This window comes from Gymnodraco acuticeps, unplaced genomic scaffold (genome assembly GCF_902827175.1).
Source record: "Gymnodraco acuticeps unplaced genomic scaffold, fGymAcu1.1, whole genome shotgun sequence".
Lineage (NCBI taxonomy): Eukaryota > Metazoa > Chordata > Actinopteri > Perciformes > Bathydraconidae > Gymnodraco > Gymnodraco acuticeps.
Genome location: NW_022990055.1, coordinates 1,952,385 through 1,976,788, shown reverse-complemented (window position 1 = coordinate 1,976,788; position 24,404 = coordinate 1,952,385). Strand labels below are relative to the sequence as shown.

Genomic DNA, 24,404 nt, shown 5'->3' with positions numbered 1-24,404 from the left:
CAAAATGCCTTTTTCTTTTCACGTGCGACACTATTTATTTACATGAGGGTAGATGAGGTCCAGTTGCAGTCTTCACTAACAATGCATATGTAAATGTTCTACAAAAGGATATCCCTTAAAACTATAATCTCCATTACATTTTCGGTTGCAGTTGAATTACTGGCTTAATGTAATAAATGTAAAAGCAAGGTTTGGAATTGTTGGAGTTGGCCTCCACTCTGAGAGTTGGCCTTGGAGTACAACATCAACCGTAGCTGTGGCGGATCAGAATATTCTTTATACTGGTCATTGGTTTTTGATTCAATGTCCTACTGAAAGGGGCACTACATCAGAAAACAGACAAATGGATTCTGTTGGTAAACGCTTTTCAGTGGAACAGTGAATGTTGAAGAAGCATGGGAAAATCCTAGCATTTTATTCTAGGCCATGCTTCACATCAAATAAACAAATTCAAGGTTTTGACGCCAATCCTGCCAAACAAGGGAAAATATGCAGTCTGTACAATTTCTCTTGGGAAGATTGGATTAGCGGACACCATGTGTGAATGAGACTTGAGTGACAGAGAGATTTGGATAGATTGGATTAGGTGAAGAATTGAGCGAGTCACATAAAGTGACAGAGAGAGTAAGAGGGAAGAAAATGTGACAGTCGCATACGTGAGCATGTGTGTGTAGGGGGAGATGTTGCGTGGTTGTGTGTGCTCTTGTGTTCTCCTAGCACACACGCTGGTGCCTGTCAAGTCAAGGAATCTTCAAGCGATTTCTGTCTTTAGAAAAAAGAGCTCCAACTTCACAGTCAGCGGCTGCATATGAAACAGCAGAATGGCCTGACTTAGCCTCGTTTCAGTTTCCAGATTCACTGCCTGGCCCTCCGCCCGGTATGGAAATACCCCTCAAGCCTTAATGGACATTTCATTTAATAATCAGTGATTGATCCCTGCTGGTAATGATGTATAAGCAGGAGGATAAAGAATATTCTTAGTCAATAATTTCAATAGGTAAGAGAGCTCTGCGGAGAGACGCTTGTTGCCAATAGCAGCCGTCTCCTTAACTCTCCGCTTGTCAATATGGCATCTATTTGTTTGCCGGTGGCAATTAACGCCATGGAGTCGCGTTGCTGAGTTAGAGTCACATCCAGCTCAGAGATAATTAGACACACTTGACCTTTTCTACATGAGGCTAATTTTAGAGATGGGACATCACTTGAGGATGAGGACAATAAGTTCAGTGTTTTCACATCACGCAGCCCAGGATAAACACACATGGGACAATTGTTTATTAGTGTACGTTATGTCCTATACAAGTGGATTGAATTGGGAAAAACTTTTCCTGTGAGTTTGCCGATGTCAGTTCGGTCTAGTGTACTGAAACCAGCCTCGGGGTCCGCTGCCAGTCACCTTCACGTCTGGTCCAAGTCTCTAACCATGAAGCAGCTCTCAATTCAATCAATTTGATCTGAAGCGGTTTTGTTTCTTGCTCTGGACTCTGAAGCTACTGGCAGAATAACATTAGCTTATTTGAAAATGTAGCTAAAGCAAAGTATTTATTTTATTTTTTGTTCAAATCATTTTTGGTAAATACAATTCTTTGTATAATACAAGAAGCTGCTTGCTGTTTAACATGGGGCAATTTAGCCAACTTTACATGGATGGGTTTGCAGTCTCCTTTATCATTACTAGTCCATACATACATTGTTTCTTTGGTAATCTTAGCCTTATCTATTCATTTTTGCCCACATCCATACTGCGTTTTTAGACACGAAAAACAAAGCTCAGGTAAAGATTTTCAGAAACTTTTGTGACCTTAATCGTCATTTGTGCATTTATACATCAATACATTATTTATTCCAAATTTGGAAATTATCTGAGGATTCTACAATGGACCAATCCTAGAAGTAGAGGGCAGTTATTATGTACTTGGTCGTTCCGGGACTTGAACCGGTGACCTTTCGGTTCCCAAGCCATGTCACAACCATCAAACTTATTGGATTTCTTTATGAAATCTATTGCAACATTGCGTACATATATTCATGATGGGCATACATAGTTAAACAGTCTTACTAAGCATACTTTGAACATGTTTACACAAACATGTGCAGTTAGTCTTCCACTACGATCAGTAAACAGAGGAGGCTGCTTCATCCTTGTGTGCTAGTAGACTCAACCTTATTTTTATTTTGTATCCCTTTACTCTATTGACGTTCTTTTTGGTTGGGGTCAGTAAACTGTATGGTGTGGGTGTGTAAATAATTCAATAGCACGTCCTTCTCCACCATACTGTAGACCTTTCGCGTGGCTAATGAGCCCCTCACAGTCGCCATTGACGCGTTCCCTTCCTCAGGTCCATATCAGATAGGATCCCTAGAGAGCATATCCAATCAAATGCACACACAGTGAAAACACACACAAAGGAACTCACTCATACCATAAGATGTTTGAAAGTCAACCATGTTTGTGACATTTAATATTCATGAATGCGGCAGTGTTGCTGGTTCTATTTGTGACAGTTCCGCTGAATGGAGTTTACCACACGGTGTTATCAGAGTGGGAAACATATGGGTGCATCTGCTCCACACTGGATGCTATGGTATGCATCAGTGCACGTGTGGAGCAACTCAGTGTGTATGTGTGTCAACTATTTGTGCTAAAAACAGATACTAATATTTGCTTTATCATATAAAATGGCCGAGGTATTGAAACGCTGCCTTATTGAAAAATAATACTTGAATATCTCTAAATGTGTCTCAGCCAATGTTCTACAGGTTTTTAGTTTAAATACAATATGTTGATACTTTTTTGGATGTAATCATTGAAAATTATTAAGTCTGCTCGATGTGTCCCTCTTTATTCACCTTTATAAAAGGTCCCATGTCATGCTTTTCCGGTTATTACCCGTCCCCTTGTGTGTTATGTAGCTTTTTCTGCATGTAAACGGTCTGCAGAGTCACAAACCCTCAAAGTATACCCTGTAGATCAGTGGTTCTCAAACTTTTTTCACTCATGTACCCCCTTTGAAAAAAAATTCAGCCAAGTACCCCCTGATCAGCGCAAAACAAATTGTTAGTGAAAAGATGCCTAAAGAGGTACAGCACAGCGCTGCACCATCAGTGTCTGATTTATTAAAACAACAACCTTGTAACTGAGAAACACTTAAATGCTACATTTCAAATGTTTACAATCCGTCACTAAATTCATGGCAAACCAATTTTAACATCAATAACACTAAGACGACATTAGTTGCATTGAACTGATCTTTTTAATAAGTTGTACTTACAATGTAGTGAGAAACATGGGCTTGTGCTTCACTGAGGATCTTTGTCATGCTGACAGGGAGGCAACTTGCAGTTATTACACTTCGTGTTTTGAAATATGTGTAACTCTGTTAATATAAAACCCACACTGCTCAAACTTCCTTACTTTTCCTAAAATTAGTATATTTATTTATTTTGGGGCGTGGGGAATGAAGAGAAAAAGATATATGAGCATTTTATGAGCATGGGATTTTGACCCCTCATATAAACATAATGCATAATGCTATACTTTGCGGCCACACGCCGTTGCCAAGCAACGCTTATTGTTTAGGTCCTCTGATAAGCGGGCAGTCATATCATTAACTAGAACTAGCTAGATCTGATAGATTTGGACATAAACGCGAGTGAAGTATTACCGGACGTGAGACAGAGATCAGAGATCAGATCAGCTGCTGCTGACGGAGAACACGCAGCTCTGCATGATCACAGCTCCGCCACTGTGACGGATCGTTGAGTGGAGCAAAATACACTAAGAGTTAGACCTAACACACTTAGCTATTTCATCTACTCTGGAACTAGTTAAACTATACATATATTTATTCTTTACTGTCGGGTCACTTATTACAGGTTCAGCGAGCTGCACGAGCCTGACGAGCTGTCAGGAGAGGGAGAGGAAAAGAGAGCACCCCGTTTATTGTTCCCATTTTATTATCCATAATTACGGTAAACTTTTGAAGAAAGTAGTTAATTTACTATTAGTAGTTTGTTTAAATGCATTAATTACGTTTTTTTTTCATTAACATAAAATAAATCTCACGTACCCCCTGCAGTACTCCAACGTACCCCTAGGGGTCCGCGTACCCCCATTTGAGAACCACTGCTCTAGGGAGTAAAACCCTAACACAGAAAAGACCTGTCTATGCTGCCCCAGAACGCCTCGTTGGAGATTTTTCTTTTCTTGCTGGGTACAGTGACTGGACCAATCCGTGGAGCTCCTCACGCACAAACACTCTCTCAGCGGCAAAACTGTGACGCGCTGGGGGGGGGGTGCTAGTGGAGCCTCGCAGATGGGGGTGCTGCAGCCCCCTCAGCACCCCCCCTTCCCTCATCCATGGTGCTCAGGCTGAGTTTCGCGATGTCTCGCTGTCTCGCAGATCCCAGGCTGCAACCGGGAAACGACACCAGTAATAGAGCTCACACTGTCCCCTCCTCACAGCAGCGAGCAGCGCAACGTCCCGCCAACACGGCACCCAAACCCCACGCAGCATTCTCATCTGTTTGTCATTACTGGTGTAGTTTTCTGGTTGCTAACAAACGCCATTGTAACACATAATCACTGATGTTCCGCTGCAACGGTGGTGGACCCATCAGAACACACCGGGCTCACAGGGAGGGGGCAGGAGCTCCAACAAGCCGTTTAGGACAGAGAGTGAATACACATACTATACAGAGATGCTGTATGCGAAACCAATGTGAGTTTGGAACATTGAACAATGTAAATATATTCTAGTAGACCTCAACAATGGAATTATGAACAGTAGAAATGGCCATGACATGGGACCTTTAAGCCATTTTAACCATAATCAAACACTATGTAAATGTTAAACCAGAGATAGTCTTAAGAGAGTCCTTTGTGGTTATGATGTCCAAATAATCAAATGTACGGGGGGGGGTTGAAGCGATTAAATTACTGTGTTTTTTTCTAATTACCATTTAAAATACAAGCTTTCAAAACCACTTCTTACAACTTCTTGACCTGCGTTTTATTCCCTTTCTAAAAACATAATATATTTTTACTTAAAATGAAAGCCCTCTTTGAATGTTTTACTTTTATTTCTGTGATGTTACACTGTAGAGACAAGCTAGAAAGGAAAGCTACACAGCATAAAGTGAGCTGGGATTCATCTCCGTGCACTCGCATGTACGTGACTTTTACACTAATTGGTTTTGTCACCATGACGCTCAGGGCTTCCTTTTCAACATCTCCTTTACGTCATGTACACACAGCGGGGGGGGGGAAAGCAGTTTGGAAGATGCTCATTTTCACAAAATGTTGCTTCTGGCTGTCGCGGTAGCTCTGCGGACAAAGCACATTTTCTAGTCAGTGTAATCATGTAACAACGTTTTGGATTGACATTGTTTTTGGTTGTCTTGTGAAAACGGATACAATTTGAACTGATTGTTGTAGAAGTGCACAAGGAACTATTACTTTTATTTTGATAAAAAATATCTACAATTTGTTAAGATATGAGTTCAAACAACTTACAATAAAGGGAACATTTAGAAAAATTATTAAATCAATTTATGATTCATAGAATAAAATAATGTAAAATGTAAAGAGAAAATGCATTCGGCAACACATGTAAAAAGAAAGAAAATACATGCTAGGTTGAATTGTCCTATACCTCAAATGTGAAAAGCCACACAACTAATTCTGTTAAAAAATACAGAGAATCCTATATCATAATAATAATCTACATCCCTTTCTAGGATTCCAGGCTACTAAACACTTACTAACTGTGACTATTACTTGCTACTCTATGTGCTAAAATAAAGAAAACGTGAACTCCAGAAATTATGCGGCTGACCAGCGTCACGGCCTCAGCTGACAGGAGAGCTGTCAGGAGTTCAGCAGCTAAAGGGGGGGGGGGGGCACTCTACACCGCACTGGCCTTCAGCAGATAAAGGGGGGGGGGGCACTCTACACCGCACTGGCCTTCAGCAGCTAAAGGGGGGGGGGGGGGCACTCTACACCGCACTGGCCTTTTATCACTGAGTCAGGATTACAGGGCATTTTGATTTGCTTTGATAGAGTAATAATCTTTGAGATTTTTCCTTCAGCGCCTTGAGATTCCAATAAAAGCACTAAAATGTCGGCCTCATGAGTACAGTAAAATGTAAGACTCAGATATGGACATTCCTTTGTGGTGCAAAGCACACAGTGGCCCATAACACATTATTATCTGAGGATACATTCAAGCATGCCCTATGCATCACTGAAAATACAAGATAATCTGCAATATAAATGTTGCTGGAGCTTTAAATCACATACAGCCGTTCCTTATGTGGCCTAACACCAACATGTTTCTGCTGAGTCTTGCCTCAAGTCAGAATCCATATTCCTTTTCTTTTGTAAGTAGAGTCACAAACACGGGTTTAAAACCTCTGCAGTTGCTGTCATGCCATATTTTTGCAGAGCAGTGGGTGAACACAGAGCGGGGCTGACAAGTCTCGCTGCATGAGGAGAGCCGGCTCAGTTCAGAAACAGCTTGACTCCCTGATAAATGGACTGGCCACTGGCCTATTAGTTAACAGTGTCGGTCAAAATGAGTCAGTTAACAAGAAGGACTACCCTACTTGTCTCTTTAGATGTGAGACATGCAGTCCTGACACAGTGGAGATATATTCGGAGAGACTGGTCAGTGAACCACCTTGGCCAGGGTCCAAACCCCAAACATGTGTGCTCGTGAGCCGAGTCCAGGCCTGACAATATCAGCAACATAATGGATGGTGCCAGCACTGTGGTCATTATAAACTACCTATTATTTATTATTTCGCTTTTACCTTGATGATATCACTTTAACAGACTCTCTTCGACTGTAGAAATACATTATTGGGCATCTGTGGCTCATAAGATATACTGTTGGTCTATGAAATGGAAGGTCAGTAGTTTGATTCCCAGACCCTCGATTTGTCCATGGGCATTGCTCCCAAAGGCATGGTCAATGGTGTGAATGTTAGTCATTTACTATGCGCTTTAATTGGTGATAAGTTATATTCAAAGATTCAAAGGCCTTGATGTCATATGCACAGTAGCTACAGAGCATATATGGCAATGCAACACTTAAGTCCCAAGCTCCTCCAACAATGCAACATAAATTGTATCGGACATAACAAAATAAAACACATACAAAAATAAAAAATAGTGAGAGAACAAACACAGTAGAATAAATGAGTGCAGATTATGTTGCAAGACCAATGTGCAAGAAATGCAGATGAAGTAAACATAAAAGAAAAACAATAAGCTAAATAATGCAGAGAATGTAAGTGACCAAGTAAATGCAGGAACCTATATAAATGTAAATAGAATACGACATAAAACAACAGAATGTAAAATTAAATATTGTACAGTAGTAAATACTAAGAGTAATATTGTCAGAAATGTTTTTTGTATGTTCTACAGTTCCACAGAAGATACAAATCAGGAATACTACATAGAAGACGATAAAATATATTAACATTTCATGACAAATTGTGGTTGACACACAGAAACACCAACTGACAATGGCAACCTATTGCACAACCCTTGATGGCTGGAACTTTGATACATTTGGTAACTTTTATAAAAAATAACAATTAATCATGTTGGCTCACTATAGTCTATAAACAGTATAGAGCATCAAATATAACCTAAAGGCATTTTCCGTTGCTGTATTATCTTTTTTCTTTTTCTCAAATGTTTTCAGGAAAATCATTTAGGCAACAAATAGACAATACAGTCTCATAACCTAATTTACATTATTTATGGCTCTCATTGGGACTTGTTTTTAATCTCAGGTTCTCACTACTGTCACAACTGGACTGTCTAGATCTCTGAGGGATAAGATTTGACCTAACCCACTTTCACACGTTTAGTACATCTGGCTTATCGCTGCATGGAGTTGGCTTGATTGATGGAAACAAAATGGAGAGGGGGTGGAAGGAGGGAAGTTTATCTAAAGACACTCCCTTTGAAGCATAGAAATAGGAGCCAGGTTGACAACTACCGAGATATAACCTTCAAACTACCTTTACAGTGTGTTTAGAGACATAACTGTTTTCTGATCACTCCAAACCAATGGTTACCATGGAAACCATGGTTAATTTTCAACTCTATCCATAAAGCTTTAACCCAGCTAGCTGTCTCCACCAACTGAGTCTTCATTAAAGAGGCACATCGAAAGAGGACAGGGAACAACTGTTTTAAATCAAGTGGATATGGAAATGCCCTTGAAAGCTAGTAAAGTCATTACAGTACATGATGTGCTCTCTGTTTGATCTGCTGCTTTGATGTTTGACTAAAGCACATCCCAGGCTATGCACACACTCACATCTGACTGTGAAGGACACTTGACTAATAACCTACTATGTAAGACCTTGGCCAAGATTTCTGCTGCTAGTCTCAGACACAAACTTAATTTCAGGGCCGGTCTGGGGCCTCATTTATAAAGGGATATACGCTCAAAAGATGGCGTACGCCAGTTTCTACGCTATGTTTGCGATTTATAAAATACTAACTTGATGGGAAAACGTGCGGTCCTCCACGCAAACTCTGACCCATGCTACGCACTAAGCACAACAACGGGAGAGACGAGAAACTGCGACACCGTTGGCAGAAGGAAGAATGGAGAGAAATATGTGGAAATAATACCATAAATAAAATGTTACCTCTCATTTATCATATGAATAATTCATTTTCAAACATTGATTAAAGCCAATCTTAAAATGATTAAACAAACGCTTGTTTGAGACTCCTCAGTGCACACAAAAACATAACTTGGAGAAATAAATAAATACGGAAATGTTATTGATCATCCCTAGATTATGTTCTCTTGTTAAGAAATGTTTTCTCATAAATGATGCGGTAAGCAGAAGGAGAGAATTACTTTAAACTCACGCCGTGTTGCATTTCTATAGGTTGTAGATACGAGCATGGTTTATATACTATCATGTTTAATCGTGTTTTATGCCGTTTGCCAAGACTTGATAAGTCTCTCGTAAAACACAGGAGGTATGGAAACTAAGAACACCAGATGTGGTAAATTGTACAGCTAATAACACAACACATTAGTTGTATTTCCTTTAACTGGTGGATTATGGATATATAGTTGCTGATCGAAAGCTGGAACACAAACCACCAAATACAAACAAATAATTCAGATCCAGTCGTCATGACTCCACTCCGGAGGGATTCCCCGATAATTTATTACAGTTTCTCATCAAGGGGGTGTCTCATGTCCCCGGTACAAACACACTGCCTGAGGAAGGCTATGTGTATTTTTTCTGTCATGAACCTTTTTCGGACCACTTATTTATTTATTTTGGTGACGATCCGACCTCCATGCTGCTACTCTGGTTCAAACTGCATCCACCAAACAATATGATTTATCTCCACCTCCCCGAAATAACCAAAATCTGACACGGTGTGAGATGTGTTTTTTAGCTGTTCTGTCGTCATTTCCTGCGATCTTCTTCATAAAGTCAGTCAGAATGAATGAATGAATGAATGGGCGTTTCTTTGACTATTTAGAGGCAAATATGGGCGTTACGTGAAGCCCGCAGAAGCTGCACCGCATTTCGAGTTGATTGTGATTTATAAAGAGAAACCGGCATTGGAAGTGCCGTACGCAAGTCCTGCGCCGGTATGTAGTCTTTTATGAATCGGAAAGTGTTGGTGCGTATTTATTTGCTTTGTCCTACGTAAGCAACCTTCCCACGCCAATCCTACGCAAGGCTTTATAAATGAGGCCCCTGGTCTTTTACCCCCCTCCTAATGCAGCATGCTTCCTGAATTCGCTGAGAAAAAGAAATCAAAGGGCTAATGACATTTATTTTATATTTGTTTATTATTTCAATGTCTCCTTTATTGCATATTTGTACACTAGTCACTTGTGTCCTCCCCTCCCAGGCCTTTCACTGCTTTGAAATGACTCACTGACATTGACAGTGTGGGTGTTTGTTTCGGCAGCGACATTGGAAGGAGAGAGAATAGTACAAGGATGTAACAATCAAATTACTCGTACAAGAAAGTAGGAGGATGCAAATAGGAATATATTGCGAGGTGATTAAATGGGTGGCAGCTGGAAGCAAGAAAAGCAACAACAAATGTCGCAGTGGTGTAAGACAAGGTGAGAGGGAAATCAGAGTGGGCGTTGACGCCTTTGTGTCAAATGCATCATGTCGCAGCTGTTTTACTGGCCTGTCACTGTACATGTTCACACAAGGATATTCTAGGATGCCTAATACAATGTGTGAGTTAACAGTTTCTTTACAAAATGGCATTTACATATTCACAGCAGGAGTTGACCTCTTAGCTTAACCGGGTTAGGCTAAAGAGTTTCTATCTGTTTTAACCAACCGTACATTGGTTAAAATGAGTCTCAATATTGGTCCAAGAATAACAACCTGTCCCCTAGAAATTACCTACATATAGTCCCACTACCAATTTGCTATGCCTTTATTACGTTTTCACCAAAATGTAATTACAGCCCGGATTTCTTCGAGGGAATGAAATGCTGCTGCGTCATCAGTAGTGAAGGACTCTCACGAGGGCTGTAGACAACCAAGAAGCTATGCTCGACAAAGCTTGTGTGTGTGTGTGTGTGTGTGTGTGTGTGTGTGTGTGTGTGTGTGTGTGTGTGTGTGTGTGTGTGTGTGTGTGTGTGTGTGTGTGTGTGTGTGTGTGTGTGTGTGTGTGTGTGTGTGTGTGTGTGTGTGTGTGTGTGTGTGTGTGTGTGTGTGTGTGTGTGTGTGTGTGTGTGTGTGTGTGTGTGTGTGTGTGTGTGTGTGTGTGTGTGTGTGTGTGTGTGTGTGTGTGTGTGTGTGTGCAAATTCTGATAAAATGACACAGGCATTTAAAGAGGCCCTATTATGCTTGTTGGGGGTTTCCCTCTCCTGTAGTGTGTTATTTAGGTTTCTGTGCATGTAAATGGTCTGCAAAGGCTAAAATCCCTGTGGTCCCTCCAGAGGACGTTTCTCAAATCAATTAAATTCATGGAAATGCATTTAACAGAGCAATTTTCAAGAGAAGTATACAGTGATAAATGATTATGTGACATACTGAGATCTAGAGGGAATGGAATTGTGTTTATACATAGTCTGTTTTCATTATTTGTCCTTATCTTGTTGCAGAAGAGGTCTTACTGCAGGTCTCGCCCACACAACAACACACAGAGAGCAACATTTGTTTAGTCTAGCATTCTCCCCAGGGCTTTTCACTTCCTGCCATAATCTTCTATGGACATAAAATAAGATGCTCTTACTCTCATTTGTAAAACACCTTTTTTTTCACATTTAGTTCCGTTCCGCTCATGGGGGTGAACCAAATCATTTTCTATCCTATCTGTGTCTCTTCTGCCTAATCTTACTTATCCTGCTACAGGCAAAGAGCCTGATGATGATCTGGGATATTAATGCATCATTTTTCTCCCCACCCCCCACACACACTCCCCTTTGGGATTGCATAATCTTATGATCTATGCTAGGACACATTTTCCCATTTACATGACATATTTTACTCATTTCCCAGACACCTCATACACACTTTGTTCCACAGTCTGAATAAATGGCAGCATTATTCAGCTCTCTCATGCACAACTGTTTAGACGGTTTTTCAGAAGCCTCTCTTATTGCACTTATATGCAAAGTATGCATTAACAAATATTTGGAAATGGTCACAAAGATCTAAACTAGAAGCTGGAATCCACTTTGCACTTCATCAACTTTCATACGGCAACACAGTGTGTTTTGGGGATAATTAAAATGGTTCAAGAACTACTTTAAATGTGTTAGCCTGAGAGAACTTGGTCAAGGTTAGGGAAAGACTTGGAAAACAAAAGCATAGTTGAGAGATGGTAAAGATGCAAATAGCAGTCTCTTATATCAAAGTAACACACTTTGTATGCCCAACCATCCACCCGCTCCTCCTCCCTGAGGCATTCGCTGACGTCGGAATTGTAACTTTTCAAGCAGACAATCCAGCAAGCACTGAAGGCAGCGATTGGCCAGGTGTACAGAGGTGAGAAAGTAGGCACATTTCTATATCATGTCGCTTTTTGATCATTCTTCACACACTGCCTCTTTCCGTGGAAACACATAGGCAGGCATTTCCTCCACTGACAACTTTTGTTTTTCTCCATCACAATACTCCTGCCTTCGCTACTGAGTGATAAGTCGAGCACAAACACTGCTATAGATTGGAATAAAACCAATACAAATGCTTCTTTATGTCATTTGAATGAAACACAAAACCTTTGCAGGAATTGGCATGATACCAAATACAAATTGGGCTGAATGTCGGTGCGGCTCATTGGCTGCAGTTCACTGTATATATATATATATAGTATATATATATATATATATAGGATTATAGTGATAGGAAACATTTATTTTGTTTTAGTTCGATGAACAATAATATGAATTGAAATACAATTGTGCTAGAGAACAATGTATAGGATTTTATTTCTCTTTATATACATTTTTAGATATATAAGTCCCCACTCGCCCATCTTAGGCGATCTGTTGTTTTTCCGTCCTTCAGAAATCTCTGATGTAGCTCCTGGGAACTACTCTTGCCTTCACCTCCCACATCTTTTTTTCCTCCATTTTTGAGCACTTTGAAGTTTCGAAAGTATCCATTGACCCCACATCCTCTGCATGTAATCCCTACTTTAGCATTTCAGCAGTTCCATGTTCTCTGTCCTGGTCCAGCCTAGACTTTCTTCGGTAGCCCATTTCTCAACGTGTTCCCTTGGTTCCCTAACACCTGAAGCGGACATTGTTGACCTGAAATCACGGCCGGTTTGACTTTCGTGTTGCCATTTCACTAATGCTTGAGGTAGGCAGATAGCATTAATGGTATTGCCTAAGGCTGCTCACTGGACATTGCCACCCCCCCTTGAACGGGAATTGAACCCCTCAGTCTCCTGCACCATATAATATATATATATATATATGTGACCTGCTCCATCTAAATCAGTCGCATTGACCCGAAGACACATTTTGAGTTGTATACACTGTTGGAAAGAGGAGATTCCTAGCTTTCTAATGATATCAGGATTGTTTTTGTACTCCAAATATTAAAATATGTCACATTATATAATGACTGCCACCGAGTCATCATTTTGAGAAAAAGGCCTTCAAAGTTTCCTCTTCTCTGGAATCCATCGATCTGATTGATTATTAGCGGAGCAAATGATCAAAATACTACGGAGGGAAGATATTTTTGTTTGGATTACTGGTCTGGGGGAAGCTCGCGAGTGTGTGTGTGTGTGTGTGTGTGTAGTCGTGTGTATTGTGTTTGTTTCCCGGGGAAAACCCTCACGAGAAACACCAGCTGTTGTTATGCCTGCTGTGACGTTAAGTTACTCCGTTCTCCGCTTGTAATTATGCCGTTACAAGCTTCAAAGTTGTATTTATCATCTGAATTTGCCGAAACAAGTTTAATATTCTGAAAGCCAAGACTTTGTTTAATTGAAATCAGATGAAAACAAACTGTAACAGACCCTGCCGTGTTATCTATGATTACTATACTCCTTACATTCATAATTTCAGCGGAGGGAGGGGAAGCAGTGCTGTGGAACAGCACTGCTTCCCCTTTACAAGCTTCAAAAATGTATTTATCGTGTGATTTTGGAAATAAAAAAGTTTCATATTCTGAAAGCCAAGACTTTGTTTATTTAAAATCAAACAAAACACCCGAACCCCGAAAAACTATTTTTGGTAACACTTTATATTAAGGTACACAAATTAACCATCAACTAGTTGTTAATCAACATGCATATTAGCAGTATATTGGCTCTTTATTAGTCATTATAAAACACTTATTAATGCCTTATTCTACATGACCATATTCTACAAGTAATAAGCCATTAGTTGAGTTTTTCCTCAATAACACTCTAATTAGTGCTTATTTATTGCAAGTAAGGAAGTTGCTGTACATGAGTTTTGGTCTTAATATACGCTGCTCAATATGGCCCTAATAAGGCAGTAGTACCACAAGAATAGTAATTCTCCCATAATAACACTTAAAGGTGGGGTAGGTAAGTTTGAGAAACCGGCTCGAGATACACTTTTTGTTATATTCCATGGAATGCTCTTAACATCCCGATAGCAATGAATATCTTAAGTGCTTTGACAAAAAAAACCCGAGGACGTAACGTAACAGCTCCACGGATTGGTCCATTTGGGTATGGGCACGTCACTGTACCCAGGAAGAAAACAATGGAAAAAGAGAAATGTCCAACGAGGCGTTCTGGGGCAGCATAGACAGGTCTTTTCTGTGTTAGAGTTTTACTCGCTACAGGGTGTACTTTGAGGGTTTGTGACTCTGCAGACCGTTTACATGCAGAAAAACCTTCATAACACAAGGGGACGGGTAATAACCGGATAAACATGACATGGAACCTTTCACAAATATGATCTATTTTTATGTAACAAGACATTAAACTATTCTTATGTAACAAGACATGAAACTATAAGTGTTAATTAAGTCTAAATAACTCAACATGAGGTATTTATATCTAAGAATATGTTCCCTATTTTAAAGTGAAGTCTTATTCATACAATAAGCTAGTAGTTTGACTATAATTGACCTGAACAGGTTCCCTATTCTAAAGTTGCCTCCTCTTCACACTTTGTAAATACATTATAGCACACAACTACTGAAATTAACCTCAACAGTACATGAACAAAGTAGGCACATGTTGACATATCTGTTTTATTAATGAACAACTTAAGAGAGGTTCAGACACATTACAAAACCTGTCAAGTTTCTCCAAGGCTGAGAACACATGCAGCCTGTACTTTTTTAATAAAAACTGATTTTAACAGAGTTTATTTATTTGTGATTATACTGTGTGACCTGCTTGTATGTAGGCCTACTTACACAATATGTGTACTGTTCTCTATGTGTTGTACTGTCTCAGTGTGAACATAGATTAAACAGCCAGCCAAACTCTCTTGAGAGCCAGGGAATGAGCAGCCATGCTCCTTTATTGACTTATTTGCAGTCCAGTGACATTCAAACGGAGTGAAACTATAAAAAAGTTACAAGGCACTTAATGATCTCATACATGCAAGTGTAACATACACAGATTAACACATGGGACCACTAGGTGTAAACAAGGTAAATATAGCTAATGCTAGCTGTGCAATAAGCATGTATACAGGCTAGTATGGCTAACGCTAGCGTGTATGCTAACGCTAACGCGAATACTAACGCATTTTCTCATTGAGTTTAAACATCTCGAAATGTCATCACATAAACACAATACATGTTACTAATCCTTACAGTCATTGCTTTCTGACGGACTTGGCCCTTTTACTATTCAGGTTGCATAGGGAAAATTAGTAGCAGTCTACTCATTGATGTCTACTGCCATGCTATTCAGTTCACTTTCTCCTACTTCCTGTACCCGGTTTCCTGTCTAACCTTCAGTACACATTTTACAAAAATATAGATGTGCAAATATGAAACATACAGGTCAATTTCACCTTGCTATTGGTAGCTGAACTACCAATACCCCAACACATATTCTTATATAGAAATACCAAATTGTTTGTTATAAATGTTATTATGGGAGAATTACTAATCTTGTGGTAGCCTACTACTGCCTTATTAGGCCCATATAGAGAACCGCAGTGACACATCCTAAAACCCGGAAGTAAGTTAGCATTTTTACCACGTCTGGTTCCTTCGATAAAAAGCAATGCAATTTCTCCATAGGATTTTGGAAAATAGCTCCAAATAAGGTCTGTGTTTGACACAAATTGAAGAGAAGACCACGTGTTGTTCTACGACATTAAATACATCAGCAGTGACCCCGCTGGTGATTTTTGAAGAGTTTACGTGTCTGAAAAACGATGGTTGTTAACAAGTGGCTGAATAGGACTACAGAAGTTGTCCAGGCCGTTTTACGTCATTACATCGAACACGTAAACACTCCCGCTAAGTTTGTTTGCCCTGTTCTGCTTGAAAGCAAGTACCTGCCTCCTGCAAACTGTTCAAACAAACACTTCAACTTGTACCATTTACAATCTGTATGTTTGAATATGGATCTTAAGTTGGCGTGACGTTGAAGCAGCGACCCTGCTGTAGTTCCTTTATAGCATAACGTTAGCATTTTGCTTCTTGCGACTAGATTTATGCTTCGAAAATTATAAAAGTAGGATAGACATGTGGATATTATCCGGCTGAACAAAACATGATCCGTCTCTTAAATGTGTTTCAACCACAGACCTTATTTCCAGCTATTTTGCAAAATCCTATGGAGAAATTGCATTGCTTTTTTGATTTAGGAACCGGAAGGAGTTTACATCCGGGTTTTAGGATGCGTCACTGCGGTTCTCTATTAAGCAGCGCATATTAAGACCAAAACTCATATACAACAACTTCCTTACTTGCAATAAATAAGCACTAATTAGAGGGTTATTGAGGAAAAACTCTCAACTAATGGCTTATTACTTGTAGAATCTGGTCATGTAGAATAAGGCATTAATAAGTGTTTTATAATGACTAATAAATAGCCAATATACTGCTAATATGCATGTTAATTAACAACTAGTTGATGGTTAATTTGTGTACCTTAATATAAAGTGTTACCGCATAGAGCATTAACAAAGTAATTTTTCTTTACAGTTGTCAGAATCATATTTTCCCCTTATACTGTGTTTTAAGACATGATCCCCACCATCACACTTCCATTACGCTCAGTCCTGCCGCTTACTAACTGCTCACAGTCAGAGGTTTGCTGAAGTGCATTAGACTCCCTCTTTACCTTGAGGAATATATTCTGTTTTTATAGTTTACAGCCTGTAGGGATTTTATCCAAGGTCAGTAGTAGATTACCTATTTGGCTCATTGAGCCGTGCGCTCTGCTAGATCCCCTTTTTTAATGTGCATTGGTGATTGATTAAGCCACGGTGTTTCTATGCTGATGCAGACCTTGACTGATGCATTCTGAGAGCAATATGTATGTATGGTTAGCTCTTGTGCTGAATGTGCGATCAATGCGTAGACTACGCTCACAATAATTACCTCATCCAGGAGAGGGGGATGCCTGAGGGTTGAGTGTGTGAGTGTGTGTGTGTGTGAGTGTGTGTGTGTGTGTGTGTGAGTGTGTGTGTGTGTGTCAGAGTTATCCTTGCTTCCCGACCAGCTTTTTGAGTCATGGATTGTTGCAGAGTGTCAGAGAGCGTGAAACTCCTTCATCAGTCTGCGATCAATGCAGATGGTGGAAAGAGGAATCTATGAGAGGACAAGAGGGAGATGGACAGAGAGAAAACAAGCTGCGAAAGACAGAAAAAGACAGGAGTATAGATTATAGACTCAGCAACTGTGTTATATCTTCTGAATTGAATAATGGAATGGGGCACACACTGGATAGGAATACAGCAAGTCTGTATATGCTGTTTCTGATTCTATCTCTGTTGCGTCGATTTCACTACGGACACAATACTCATGGATCCAAACAATGGATATATTTGAACATTTGAAAACAAAGGCCAATGGTCAACTATTACTCAATCTGTTTACATGAGTTTACAGACTGACCTGGTTTACCATTGAACCTTATCCACTTACATCGATGATCAATTTGACTGTTAAATTAAAGATTTGTACTCACATTTCAATCATTAATTTCAGTTTTACTTCCAAACAAAGTTGGTAAGATTCTCGCTACACTTTTTTACAGCCTTTCTTTGTTTGACATTTAGCATATTGCTGTTATTCACAGATTTGGGTACATACATAATTTACATCATAACTGTTTGCTTCAATCACTCCACAAATGCCAGACATGTCAGTTTGGTCAAACAACTTGTGTTTTAAATGTTTATTACCCGCAGGATATAGTTTGAGTTTGGCAACTATAGACTACAACCTCATCACTCTCCGCATATATATATATATTTTTTTTACATAGAATATTAAGAAGTAATGATTAAATAACTAACCAGTTTACAGGTGGATTGTCCAGGAAGAGGGAGAGTTGCAAACTATTGCATCTTAAATAGAGCACAAGATTTAGGATAATCTGTGAATAATGCATGTAACGTGTACTTGCCATTGTAGCTTGAGTTGACTGACTGAACTAGCTCCCAGGCTTCGCTCCATTTCTTTAGCTTTTTCAGTGTTAATAAGAACAGATCTCACTTACTGTTCAATGTCATAAAGCCATTAAGCACATTTCGCTTCAAATCTGATCTCACTTACAATGTACAAAGTGATAGAGGCCACTGTTTTATTGTTTTTGTTTGTTTTTAAAATGTTACTTTTAGTCATTGAGTGATGGTTTTATCTTTGACTGTAGGGTAGGAAAATATATTCTAAACACAGTCCACCTTTTCTTGACTTGCCTGAATTAATATCTGAAATATTGTGTGACCGGAAGGACTCAAGGTAGTAGCCAATAAAGGGGTGGAAAAGGAGGAAGTGCCAGATTACAAATCCAGTTTTTCCACTCGAGTTAGGCGTCTCGCCATACATGTTGGCCCATCGTAGCCATTGTAATTATGTTGCACACCCATTCATTGTTAGTGTAACCCTATAAAACAAAGCCAGAATATTAATGGGAATAATGGAATTTGACTGGGTCTAGCAATTATGGCGTTTCCTGATTCGTACATTTGAGACAACCTCAGTCCCTTGTTATGTAAATGTATGTTAGGGTTAGGGTCAACAAAGAGTCATTGGAAGGCCAGAGAATGAAGACTTTCATGTCAGATCCCTGGTACCATCTTAAGACTGAGAGAGGGGTTACTACCTGTCATTACTTCCATTTCCATTTGTATCATGTAAAAATATAGTTCTCCAACAATGTTAAAGAAGGCGATTAAGGTGTTGCCATTAGAAATATAAATAAGAGAAAGAAAGGGACATAACATGAGCATAACTCTGGGAAAGAACAGAGTATCTTAGAAGGTACAAATAAATATAGAGTGCGGTAGACAGAAAGTCAGATGGAGAGAGCTGAAAAGTTTCAAGTTCCTAATCAGTTAATAGAGCTGCTGCCAGCTGAGACCTCGCCAGTTTCACACACATGAAACACACACACCTACAAACATATGCTCCATTGACAGGTAGGGGAGTGCAGGTCAGTGTCGAGCCTCCTTGTCACTGGGCAGTTTTGAATTGACACCTGATTGCTGTGTGATGTCTCTCTCTGTGAGTGCATTCATGAGTGGGCGACGGTCTGTGTGTGTGTCGGTGTGAGTGTTTGTGAGAGATAGGAGCTGTCATGCAGCTGTCGTGTCTGCTCTGATCCCCACTAACCCTCAGTCAAACAACATGCCACTGTAATAGCAGCACATGTGCCGTCCGGAGAGCCGATACATCAATCAAAGACATTTTCTTTGATTCTTTTCAGTCTCGAGTTGCCCTTAACTCATTCCTCATTTTCTGTCCTGTTTCACTAAGGCACTGGTTTACAAATAGTTTTCAACTAGTGTGGTGTCTGTTCAGAACTGGCTAAATGCTGAACATGTCGTAGTGTCATTGGGCAATATACTTAACCCCTTAAGTATTACCTTAGGCATGTCTACGGTATTGAAGTGCATGTAACTTTCTTTGGATAAAAGTGTCAGCCAAATCCCATGTTATGTATCAGAAACAAAGGTGAAATACACAAGAGCTGGTTATTTCCCAATAAAGGCATAAAGGTCACTTGTATGCCATAGCCATTTAAATAAAGCCTTAATTAGGCGAGATATTTTGCTTGGTGTAATGATTTTAGTGTTATTTGTCATAAGTCAAAAACTGGTGATATACACTTGATTTGATTCTGCATTCAGTAGGTCTGCTCATGGTATTGGTTAGGGAACTTCTGTAATGCTCGCGCATAAAAGTGAACTGCAGCCAATGAGCCGCACAGACAACATGCTTAACTTATTATTCAGAGCCCTGAAATCACCCGGGAAGTTCTTGAGATATGCTAAGAACGTACCGACAAACACAAACATTCCGAACGTTGCAAGTTGAAAAATAAGACACTTTGTTAAAGGAATTTTGGATATGAGACTGAAACTCCCCCAGTCCAGTCTCATATAGGAGGTAGGTTCATGGTTAGGTAGTGTTAGGAAGCGCTCTTGTATAGACACTATGTAGAAGTCAAAATAAGATGGTTGAGAACAATATTCTTTCACTCCATTAACAAGTTACTTTAGAGATGTGTTCAATAAAGTCAGTAGAATAAGACCCTATTCTCAGAAACAAGGTGAAATAACAAAACAGAAGTCATCCAGTATTTAGACCTTGCCACAAGAACTCTCTGTCAGTTTAATGTTGTTTCTGATATCCAGGGACTTCTACCCCAAGCAGCATTGAAGTTGTTGCAAGAGCTGATCGTGAACCACCTTTTTTGTATTCCTTTAATCTCTCAAATAAATGCCACCCTGACACATTAGGACAAGAACATGTTCTCATTGCGACCCGGTAGCAGATAACATTGTATAATGAATGTGAGGCTTATTGAAAACCAATCCAAACCCCAATAGTGTCATTAATCTACAGTTAATTACGTGCAATTCACATTTACTTCATAATGATAAGTTAAGGCAATAAAGTTGTTTATTGCCACTTTAATGTAACACCGCATCATTTCAAACATATTTCCGCTAAACTGCGTTTAGGGTCATCTGTATTTGCCAATTTGCCCAACATGTGCGCATGCTTTGAAAGGCCAAGATAAGGACATTAAAAGGATAATGGCAATAAGATAACAAAAGTATCATATTTTGTAATGCTTGTTGTATGTTTAAGTGTTTGCACAGAGCCTTTCCCTAAGCAATACTCTTCTAAACAGGTAACTCTTCCCCAGACAGCTCGTGTCTCGGTGCTTATTCAGCACATAGAAAGCACAAGTCAGCTCTCGCTTATCAAATTGCTTGTCAGATTCACAAAAGAGAGCTTGGAGACTGCTCGAGGAAAGAATGATAAGCCGGCTGCATTAAAGTCACCGCAGAGAAATGGTTACCCTTAAAATAAACCAGCACTATGTTGAATGATGGAGGAATTATGACTCATCAATATGAGCTTCTGACTCAAAGTATCTCGAACCTTTCCAGTGATTCATCCCCAATCTGTATTCACAAAAAAGAGATGTTCAAACCAACAGATCTTTATTGAATTATTTCCTTTTACAAAGACAATTATTTTCAACATCGACCTTATTCACAGAATGCGCCTTTTAACCTTTGATGTTGAAATTGACTGCTGTGAGTTTTATGAAGTCAAATGGATGGAATTAGATGTACACAGAATAGTTGGGTATTTGGTTTTGTGGCTAATGAAGATAGTTTTAAAGTATTGGAGTCGTCATTCTGAAATAGTAGATTGGGTATTTGAGGATCCTTGGCGTCACATGTTGTTGAGTAGGCTTTCTCTTTATGTGTGGGTGTGTGTGTGTGTGTGTGTGTGTGTGTGTGTGTGTGTGTGTGGTGTGTGTGGTGTGTGTGTGTGTGTGTGTGTGTGTGTGTGTGTGTGTGTGTGTGTGTGTGTGTGTGTGTGTGTGTGTGTGTGTGTGTGTGTGTGTGTGTGTGTGTGTGTGTGTGTGAGTGTGTGTGTGTGTGTGTTTTCCCAGTATGTTATTCTATGTTTCTGGGGGTCATGCAGCTTTTATTTCAGGACTGCATGTATTCATATCTGTTTCTGAGTATCTGTGTACCTCTCCGTTAGTGTGTTGTTTGTGTGTGAGCGTATATATGTATGTCTGTTATCTTTGCTCAAGATAGTCTGTGTTAATGTGTCTGCATGTACACAAAAGTTACATTAAGATTACAATGTGTTGGTTTTAATAAAGAAGCAGTTGACCACTTCCCCTGTGCAACTATCAAAGGTGTTTCTCTTTTCAAGAAAACCACCATGCATGAGAACATTTTTGGACAACCTGGCAATTACGCTTATTTGCTTTCTTGTGGCGAGTTAGAGAAGAAGATTGATGCCACTCATATGCCAATATGTAAACTATATTTTTACATCCAGGAGCCAATTCACTTAGCTTAGCCTAGCCAACAGGGCGAAGCAACTGGCTACGTCCCATCCAAAGGTAACACAATCTCCAGAAATCTATAATTAGCATGTTATATCTTGGGTGTACAGTAGTAACTTCATCATGTACAGAAAAGCAAATTTCCCAAAAGGTAAACTACCCAAAAACTATTGAAAGTATATTTATTTGTATCTGATATAGACTTTTATTAATTACCCAAATTGAAATTGTGTGCAAGGTTTTACTTGTTTATTCTCAACATGTTTGATTCTGCGCTTTTCATTGGCAAAATGAGAAAACTTGTTTCCAAAAGAAATCCACAAAACTATTTTCAATTTTGTCGTATCTGCTATCCTCATCTTTACCTCGATCCGTCATTTCAATGTTCTGATGTCGGCTACGCTTCACAGCAGCACCCCTGCAGTGAAATGTATGCGTGACATTGAGTGTGCGTGTTTCTGCGTGTACACACTTTACACACTCTGATAACACAACAGGGGGAGTTTGTCACATGCTTCTGTGTGTTGTAATGCTGCTTCTCTTACAGCTTTGTTCTCTGCCACAGTGATCACATGTTACTTCTCTTACAGCTTTGTTCTCAGCCACAGTGATCACATGTTATGATATTTCTGATATGTTTAATTGATGCTTCTGTGTGCACTGTGATCCTAAGAGATTGACCCTCCATTTTTTGCTTCTTTTTTTAAAAAGTCCCTCTTTTCTTGCTCCTTTACTTTCTTAATGAACTCTTATACAGTACATTCCTACTGTGTGGACTTTGTGGTAATGTTTGCCCAAGATTTTTCCAGTTAGAAACACTAACTGTTGATACTTTCTTATCTTTTGAGAGCATCTTTTGAAGACTGTGTGTTCTTGATCACCCTGTTTTCCTCCATCTTCTCCTTCTTGGTCCTATAGGTCCCCTTACAAAGAAACACACTGATGATTTAGGTGATAGTGACCGCACGGACGACGAAGGTATTTTTTACCCCCGATGCCAAACTGATTTGCATGACAAGGGAATCCAAACTTACCCTTTCTCCTCAAATTTTTATCTTCTTTGATTTTCTTACATTTCTTGTCCTTTTTTTGAAAGTGATGGACATTTTCTTTTTGCTCTTTACTCGTAAACTCTTTTTGGGCTGGATGTGTTTTGTCCTTTTCAGCTTGATGTCTAAAGTGTACATGTTTACCACCATCCTTTGATATTAATACTGTAACATAGATTCTCTGCTTGGATTTGCTGTTTCGTTTTACGTTTCCTTTTCTATGTTGCATCCCACCAACAGATCAATTAACTATTAACCCGTCAGACAGTTTGAACACATTTCTGCATGTTTTCTTTCTTTGAAACCGTGTCGTATAAACTATATCATGTTCAAAGGACTGGCTAACTGGCTTGCAACTATACTAACACTGAAGACTTGTTCATGTTTTGGGCGTCAAACCGACACACTTATTCAAGATGGGTCTAAAATGAACTCAGAGAGTAGTACAGGATGTGAGCTAACTGTTAGATTCAAAACCCAACTTCTCGGTAGCCAAATCAATCAATCAATCAATCAATCAATGTTTATTTATATAGCCCAATATCACAAATGTTACATTTGTCTCAGTGGACTTTACAGTTTGTACAGAATATCAGTATGACAATACGACACCCTCTGTCCTTAGACCCTCACATCGTACAAGGAAAAACTTCCGAAGAAAACCCACAGTTTAAAGGGAAAAATGGGAGAAACCTCAGGGAGAGCAACAGAGGAGGGATCCCTCTCCCAGGACGGACAGACGTGCAATAGATGCCGTGTGTAAATTGAAAAGATAATACATTTGCAACATAGGTAGTCCAAATGTTTGGAAATGCATGTGTGTATAATAAGAAGATGAATCCACGAGGATATCCATCCAGGACCTATGATCCAGGACCACAGCCACGACTCAAGATCCAGGGCTCGCGATCCAGGACAGAGGAGCGCAGGATCATCCATGACTCCGGATCCCGGCGTATATAGACACCAAAAAGAAAGACATTTGGGGAAGCTGGGTTAATCGGAACATGAGAGTACACAGGTATAGACAGAGAGAAGGAAGAAGTAAGATGTCCCCCGACAAACTAAGCCTATATCAGCAAAACTAGGGGCTGAATCTAATCAGCCCTAACTATAAGCTTTATCAAAAAGGAAGGTCTTAAGTGCACTCTTAAAAACGGATAGGGTGTCTGCCGCCCGAACACAAACTGGAAGCTGATTACACAAATGTGGAGCTTGATAAGAAAAAGCTCTGGCTCCCATTGTACTTTTAGAGACTCTAGGAACAACCAACAACCCTGCATTATTGGAACGCAATGCCCTAGTAGGACAGTAGGGTATAATGAGTTCTTTAAGGTAAGATGGCGCCTGCCCATTAAGG

General features: G+C 39.7%; 1 protein-coding gene across 2 annotated transcripts in view; it reads left to right on the top strand.

The window, feature by feature from the left end:
* nlgn1 (neuroligin 1) overlaps nucleotides 1-24,404 on the top strand; it is a 429,109-nt gene that overhangs the window by 169,675 nt on the left and 235,030 nt on the right. The window contains exon 3 of one of the 2 annotated variants that reach the window (XM_034215986.1): nucleotides 22,914-22,973. The exons of the other annotated variant lie outside the window; for it this stretch is intronic. Coding sequence (XP_034071877.1) covers nucleotides 22,914-22,973 — 60 coding nt within the window. The remainder of the gene's footprint in view (nucleotides 1-22,913; nucleotides 22,974-24,404) is intronic. 2 annotated transcript variants of the gene reach the window in all.